At 40.4% G+C, this 8,321-nt stretch overlaps 1 protein-coding gene and 1 long non-coding RNA gene across 2 annotated transcripts; both read right to left on the bottom strand.

Moving 5' to 3' along the window:
• Window positions 1-1,987: 1,987 nt before the first annotated feature.
• Window positions 1,988-5,410, bottom strand: LOC142897758 (complement C3-like). The gene is made up of 7 exons (XM_076040299.1): window positions 5,394-5,410; window positions 3,727-3,829; window positions 3,512-3,632; window positions 3,305-3,420; window positions 3,086-3,151; window positions 2,792-2,891; window positions 1,988-2,176 (listed from the first exon to the last, which is right to left on the bottom strand). The coding sequence occupies exons 4-7, from the start codon at window positions 3,410-3,412 to the stop codon at window positions 2,049-2,051; spliced, it is 402 nt and encodes a 133-aa protein (XP_075896414.1). The 5' UTR covers window positions 3,413-3,420; window positions 3,512-3,632; window positions 3,727-3,829; window positions 5,394-5,410; the 3' UTR covers window positions 1,988-2,048.
• A 31-nt stretch (window positions 5,411-5,441) lies between these two features.
• LOC142897780 (uncharacterized) lies at window positions 5,442-7,445 on the bottom strand. The gene is made up of 5 exons (XR_012928491.1): window positions 7,424-7,445; window positions 6,683-6,878; window positions 5,756-6,096; window positions 5,582-5,670; window positions 5,442-5,477 (listed from the first exon to the last, which is right to left on the bottom strand). It is a non-coding gene; the product is annotated as an uncharacterized LOC142897780 (long non-coding RNA).
• Between the last annotated feature and the right edge of the window lie 876 nt (window positions 7,446-8,321).

Raw genomic sequence — 8,321 nt, 5'->3', positions numbered from 1 at the left:
TCTTTTTATTGTTTTACAATTTTTGGCTTTTATCTTGTTGTGATGTTTCATTGATGTGTTCTTTCACTTGTACATAGTGGTTTTGGGGTGGGTGTTTGTTTTATTTTATAGTTATTTTCACACCACTGTGTTCTATATATATAAATGTATAGAAAATACACGTTTATTTTTTGTTTGTTTCATGAGCATTACTAATTCATTCATTCATAAAAACTAAATCTAAGGAATCGCTTGGGAGCCAAAAGAGCCAGCTCTTTTTAGCGAGCTGATAGAGCCAAAAGAACCGGTTCTCTAAAAAAAGAGAGACGGAATTCCCATCACTAGACGCAACTGCATTTGCAGCGAGCGGAAACACCGGCACAACCGGCGGACAAACAGAAACTCAAATATTTGCAGCCGTGACTGATAGGTGCAGGCGAGTCACGTGATGCATCCCAGTAGGCGAGCTGCCAGGCAGGTGAGTCCGACTAGTAGGGAACTAGTTCCAGGCAGGACGCGGAAGCTCGCCGCACGGTTGCGGTCGTTATTATCATTATTATTATTATTATTATTACAACATTACAAGTATGCATGATGCACGAAGGGTTTTCTGTTATTTGAACAACATCCCCAGGATGGAGGACCACAATAACAAATACTGTACTGCGGGGGCGGGGGGGCGGAGGCGGAGAGGCGTCCTCAAAATATCTGGGAATACGGGACAAAGTGAAGTGCGTCCCGTGCGATTGTAATATGGGACAACCGCGTAATTTACGGGAGTAGACCACAGACGAGGTTTTGTCATTTTCCCTAAACAACGGGACAAGTTGTGTCCCGGGAGGGATTTTAGTTTTTTCCCGGGACAGGTGGTGAAAAAAGAGAACAATTCTGGGAAAAACGGGATGGGTGGCAACCCTAGTGTTTCATGCACCTATGCATGTAATGGATACGCACTTCTCTTTGTATAAAATCTCGGACTAATAAAGTACATATATATATACATATAAATATATATGTATATATATATATATATATATATATATATATATATATATATATATATATATATATATACATATATATATATATACATATATGTATATATATATATATATACATATATATATATACGTATATATATATACATATATATATATATATATATGTATATATATATATATATATATATATATATACATATATATATATATATACATATATATATACATATATATATATATATATATGTATATATATATATATATATATATATATATATATATATATATATATGTATGTATGTATGTATGTATGTGTATATATATATATGTATATATATATATATATATGTATATATATATATATATATATATATATAAAAACGAGTTGACTTGGGCTAAATTAGTTTATTATTATTTTTGTGGACTGTGCAGTATGTGGTACATATTTAATGCATTAGATTTAACTTCGGGTTTGTGAATATTTTACACCAATAGTGCCGTGAGTGGCACAGAGCCGTGCGTGCTCCGGGCTGCGGAGAGAGAGAGTTGCAGCGGTTACTGACCGTGTGTGACGCCTGTATATTTTAATTTTTTTCTCTTTAAAGAATTAACCCAGAGGATGCTTGACACCTGTGTGCGTCTCACTTGATCGAAAGACACAACGCAGAAATCCGCCCGCTGCACGAGCTTCTGTCTGTGCAGAACCCAGTGTTAAAAAAATATAGGGTGTAATAGCTTGTCGTGTTGGTGTGGTGACTGGCATTAGCTGTCACAGGTCACTGTCTGGCCTCCTGAAAGGGACCAACTCTACAAAACGTCAATGTTAGCATGTTCTCACCTGATGAGCAGAAAGACATGTTACTTAGTCATCAACGCTCACCGGCTGGTCAAACAAGTTTATCATCAGGCCCAGGGGGCGGCTAATCTGGGCAGCACAACTTTCTTGTGCTTTCGCGGGTGAACTTGTCGTACCCTGCGGTGTGGAACGCGGCTTGTGTGTGTCTCACCGAGCCCATGCAGGTGTCCTTGACATCCACCCAAACCGAGTCTTACACCACTTCGTTGCTGCTAGTGTGGTAGTAGGCCACAATGCGGAATGAGGGCAGCATGTCTTTGGTAACGACTACCACAGTTGTGAGTGTTTGTCCGTTGACCCTGGAACGGCCGTGCTTCACCAGCTGACCCTTGCTTGTCACCTGCAAAAGGCAAACTCACAGTTTACACGCCACAGTCACCCTGGAGCGTTGACCGTGGACATCGCGACGTCATCGCCTGGTTTGCAAATACCTGTTTTGACGCTTGGTTTTACCGTCAAGTTGAAGGATTCCATATTATGCCATGCTATGCTTGCTATGCCAAGTACACACACGACTAAACTACAGCCAGGCCCAGAACTTTGTGGCCATATTTCCACAAAATCATGCCAGATCAGACAAAATGTACATTTGGGCATTTGTAATTGTTATTTTGCTCAATTTTTCATGAAGACCAACAAAAAACATGAGAAACAGTTTGTAATTTAGTACCCCTCTCTGTACTGACAGTTAGTCATCTTGCAACAATGTATGGTGGTCCTTGCTGTCGAATGCAGGTTTATCGCATTCTGCGCTCGAGAGGCTGAAGGCACCACAAAAGCTCTCCACAACGCCTCTCTTACCAGAAATGTGATGTCCTGCTGAATATTTTTGTTTAGGACAAACATGACACGCAGGGATTCTCCAACTGTTATTTCAGCTGCAACGATTTCTGTAACAACAACAGATGATTATTATCATCATCATCATTATTATTATCCCAACCGTGCCTCTCACCAATGTGGATGTAGCTGTTGCTTTCACTGTGGTATGGGTGGACTAGCATGGAGTTCCATGCCTCTCTGCCCTGTGGAATGCTAATATTAGTCGTCATTGCCTGCAATTCAATACACAAAGCTGTTAATGAGCCAAACAGCTAAGGGACATTGACCCTGCATTCATGAGTAAAAAAACGAACCATGAGTGCAGGTGACAGGCATCAGATTATACCTGGATAACGAGTCGTTGACCATTTTCTACTGAATTGAGTTTCATTCTTGCCATGCCATTAGCGTCAGTGCAAATCCGCACCTGGTCTGGCTGCACCTCCACCTCTATATCTTGTGCAGGAGTTTTGTCAGGATTTGTAACTTGGATCTGCCATTAGAGACACAAACATCTTAACTTTTCTACATATCTGTGCCTGCAGTGATGGGTTTCTCTTTTCCCTTAAAAACAAAACAAAACAAACAAAAACAAAGTACAAAGGTGTGACAACGTAGCAATACAAAGGCTGTTGGTCAACTTTACCGTGACATCAAAGATCATTCCGGGTTTAAAATATTTGGGTGTGTTCTTGAATTTGATGGAATACGCTGATGAGACAATTGGGATATTCTTCAATTCAGCCTTCACCATTTTGTGGCCTGTGGAGTTGAAGCAGAGACCTTTTTGTTCACACAAAAAAGTAACATTTTTGTAATGGGAGTGTTTGTTTTTTCAATGCTTCCTTCTCACCACTTTCTGTAAGCACATGGACACGGACAAATATGGAGCTTCCCACAAGGTGCAAGACATTGGAGAAAGCCTGTGTGAGCTGCTCTCTCCTCAGTGTGACCTCCCCACGACCACTGGTGATCTACAGTGACATAAAATCCAACTTTAAATCAGTAAGCTGGAGGAGTGACTGGTGGCAATTTATTTGTCAACAAAAGTATGGTGAATCTCCTCACCGGCACTCTCTGGAGGGAACTTGGCAGGGAATATTTCTGATCATTGTGCAAAACACCAAATAAAACGTAGGCCGTCCCATCCACCTCCTTACCAAACAAGTACCTAGAAAAAGTTCGGAATACTTAGGGGTAGATCCTCAAAGAATTGAGCACAGTGCTAAAATGCGGCGCATTTTGCGGCGGGATTGCGGCCGCAATTTGCGCCACATATGCGGGTATCCACGAAGGTTTTTGCGCTAATGATGCCTCCTCCGTCTTACCAAGACTGCTGCCATAATGGAAAGAAAGTCAAGACGCAAGACGCGTTAGTACACCTGAGTACCATTTGTATTTTCCATAGCCTATCTAAAATATTGGCATATATACTGTAGTCTATGCCTATCTATATATAAGATTTGGGGAGCCATATATATATTTCAGGCTTTTCAGAGAGGAAAGTTTCACTCAGAAGCCAGAAACACTTTGACAGACAGAAGCTGCGCCTGGTTTTGGCTGGTGGTGTCTCCGTCTGTCAAACTGCGTGCGGACACAAGCGCAAACTCTTTCTGGATCTGCCGCTGTTTGAATGAGGCATATTTGCATAGAAGGGGGTGTGTCCTTCGTCAAACAAAATAAATTGTATTTCAGCACCCTCTAGTGGTTTCCAAAAAAACACAATCGTGAAGCACGTTGCCTCACATGTAATGGCGGTCGGTAAAGCACACGAGTGTACCTTCCCACAAAGAACTTTTATAATTGAACACAATTACCTGAAATGAATAGATATGAGATCTATTCATCACTTTATATGCACTATTTTACAGTCATGTCTTTATGGTTACTTTTCTACAGCTTCTGCTGTTGTAGTTGTGGGTCTTTCTCCCTTGTTATCTTGTCTTACATTGTTCACACACGCACGCGCACACACACACACACACACACACACACACACACACACACACACACACACACACACCTTCTTTCAGTTGTGTAGTAACACTACTGGTCTGTACCCACTCCATTTAACAACATATACTTTATTTACTGCACTCAGAGTCTTGGGGGAGCATTGAGTCCATGGGAATTAAACCCACAACCTTCTTGCTTTGACACTAGCCACTGCACCACCTTGTTTCCCTCAAGTACATTTTGTATTCTTTAAATGACTGAGTGAAGGAGATGACTTGTGTCACGTTTCTGAGGTCTTTTAAAATCAAAACAACAACATTTTTACATACATAGCTTCGACTCTGACGGTCAACTGTTCACTGTCCACGTAGAAGAATTTCATCCCAGGTGTAAGTTTCACCTCAAAACTGGGCAAGACTGAAAAGTCAAAGGGGATTTCTCAGATGATTTGTCAGCAAGCAAGTGATGGGTGTTCAAACAGTGCATCTAGTGGGGGACTTAGCAGAATCTTTGACCTCAAACGCTGCGGAAAAGCTGTGATATCTGTTGTTTGAAAACTTTGCCACAATCTTCCAAATGCCAAAACTGCAGAGAGACAGCAGAGACACACACTTCATCAAAACTATAAACTACTGACCAACAACACAGACTGAATTTGTGATGTGACTGAATTTGTGAATTTGCACCTCAATGCACATATCTCAAGAAAATAAAATTCAGGTAATTTGCAAAAGCAGAATAACTATATTAATGAGTAATGAGTAAGAACCTTACCTCACAATTTCAGGCAGTCTAAACCGTCAATGTCCCACTGCTGAATCCAGAGAAACTGGGTGCGCAGGCAAAAAGAGGCCATCGGGGATCTGAGAATAATCAAGATTCAACAAATGATGGTAAATGTCCCATTTCATTCCGATGTTACTGGTTAACATTGAATGTTATTCACTCAGTTAAAGAAAAAATCTACCTCAATGTCGACTGGAACAGCGGTATCAGAACTAGAGTTCTGCTCCACTGCCTCCATGCCGGGTGTCAAACCAAAAATCCTGTAAAGAACTGTAAACAAGCAAGTGTCCAACTTAAGCTTCTAATGCTATGGGAGTATAACCAGGTCGACCTGATAACATTTGGGACCTTTCACCGTCGCTGCCGGGTGTGTAGAGAGTCTTGTCGGTCTGGATAAAAATGTAGCCGGCCTGGAAGGACACCATCACCACTTTCTCCAGTCGGGGCCCGTTTTGGAACACAGCCACCAGGTAAACGTACTGCTTGATACGTGGATTCCTGCTGAAGTCCTGTGCAGAAATCTGCACCAAGCAGTCAGTGATATGGTTAAAACAAAATATAACATCTGGGTGTATACTTAAGGCCAATCCTAGTGCATTTGGTAAAAAGCCAAGCCTGAATATGGCTGCATGTAATTGCTGCAGGGGCAACAGCAGGGCTTTCCGTTTTCTCAGAGGTGGAAAACATTTTTCAGATCTAAAGAAGAGCCAAAACTTTCAGAGGAGACTGCTCCTGACTGGCATTGGTTTGGTTTTGTGGAACTGTTCCAAGGGCTTCCCCTTTTACCCTGACGGATTTTTAAAATGAATCAAATTTAACATGTTTAAAGACATTATGCTTATTGTCGGGGAAATAATGGTGAGACATTGGTGAGGCCTTTGTAATTGCACCCCACTTGCATTCCATATATGTCTGGAGGGATGTAGTTGCATACAAGTTGTTAAACCCAGGAAAATGAACCCCAGACACTTTATGAGTGCTCCAGATAGCTCACAGATTTGCTAGCTTACTATTTGTAGTGTATATGCCAAACTACTATTTCTAAATACTTTTTCTTTACATTTTCCACAATAGATAGATAGATAGATAGATAGATAGATCAAAATGTACAAGACTAAGTTGCAGTGTGTGATATTACCACTGAGCCATTGATGCTAATGCCGATATAATATATTTGATTTGTCTCAAGAAATAAATTATGACCCCTGAACTGCTAGTAGTGGCTTACTGGCTGTCTGCATGTATTTCTAACATCTGTGCAGAAAAACAGCATTTCGTATACCATTATTTTTCCCAGTGCCTGGAAGTTGTTCATTCTGCTCAGGGTCACAATTGTCGTTGCGAGTGTTCTGTCTTTTGCTGGATGTGCCATTACTCTGATGTCCACCTGGATGTCTCCTCCTGTGCAGTCCTGACACTCCACAAAGATGTTCTCCGTGGTTCCAACCCGCAGTAGGTTGGGAGCCATCAACACATGCCTGTAAAGAAAGTACCAAGAGAGATGTCAGGCTCCACCTTTTCAATTGATACATTTTTGATTCATAAAAGGAGTTTTTTTTTTTTTTTTTCCAGAGAATCTAAACTAATCTCAATGTAATTTAATGTCAAAAAGACCAAGATCAAATATCTAGTCTTGAGGTTTTCTCACATGCAAGTAAATGGGAGCATAATAGTGAAAGGCATGTGCTGGTTCCAATTTGGCTAAAATAATAATAAAAAAAAACAAAACAATAAACAACAACACTGCTTGCTCAGACACAGGCTGTGACCTCTGGCACACAATGAGTAATCTAGTGATTGTCTTGATCTGCATCCTATGTTGGATCCATCCACCATTCCATCATATTTCCAGCATCTGTTTGCTGTGTGTGAACTTTGAACAAGAGACGAGAGTCGATGGTAAAAGTGTGTATGCTGTTGAAAGCTGTTGTTGGTCAAAAAACACTTTTGACCAACAAACTTTTTCTGTTTAAAAGAAAATACTGCACTCAAATAGATCTTCTACTTGGAGGTTGCTACTAACCTTAGCAGTACATTAGGTGAAATTGCTGGTTCACCAAAGCAACCAACAGGATGACCTGCATGGCCGATGCCATCTGTGGCTCAAGACGAAACATCATCATGACATTGCAATCAATCTAATGTATAAACACAGCTACAGTAGTGTATAATTTCCCAGCAGTGGTTGAGAAAGAGACTCATTTGTCGATTGTGAGGGAATCATTTCACAGTGCAAAGTCAATCAGAGTTTATTTAGCTGACCTGAGGGTGGACGGTTTGTAGCTTGTTGCTACACATGTATTAACAGTGCTCTGTAAAGGATGAATACATTTTTCATCAACACTGTAATTATGTTAAAGTGTGTGCTGCTTGCATAATTTCAAATCTTTTGTGCAAAATGATAAATATGATAAGAACTTATTTGTGTCTTAATTTTATATAGATCTTAAAATCTTTCTCTTGAATCTTTAAAAAGCTTAAATCTTTACATTAACTAGGTGGAACAATATCTTGACAGAGGGATTATTCCACTTGGTGTGCTTCAGATGTTCTTCTCCTTCTTCTGCCTTCAGAAAGTAAACTTGCAGTGCCACACCAGGCCTGGCATAGGTACTACATCGTTTTCAGTCGTTTCCGTCTAAACAGGAGAATATTTGATGACGACTTTGTGTAAAGTTTACACGAAGTCATCATCAAATATCGTTTTGTGAGTGAAAGATTCACACCCCTAGTGTAAACGCATTTTCTTCCTGTGTAAACGGCCCGTGTTTGGCAGCACATACCTGCAACTGTTCTCTTTGATGAAAATAAATTAAACATCACATAGAACTCGTCTTAACTGACTAAGGTGTTTACATGCACGTGAGTTCTCCGATCATTATCGGACTAAGGCAATAATTTGAATTTCTCTAGTGCCATGT

The sequence above is a fragment of the Nelusetta ayraudi genome, unplaced genomic scaffold (genome assembly GCF_046127955.1).
Source record: "Nelusetta ayraudi isolate G7.1 ecotype Tasmania unplaced genomic scaffold, CSIRO-AGI_Nayr_v1 ptg000004l, whole genome shotgun sequence".
In the NCBI taxonomy this organism is placed as follows: Eukaryota; Metazoa; Chordata; class Actinopteri; order Tetraodontiformes; family Monacanthidae; genus Nelusetta; species Nelusetta ayraudi.
This window is presented reverse-complemented; position numbering and strand designations above follow the sequence as displayed.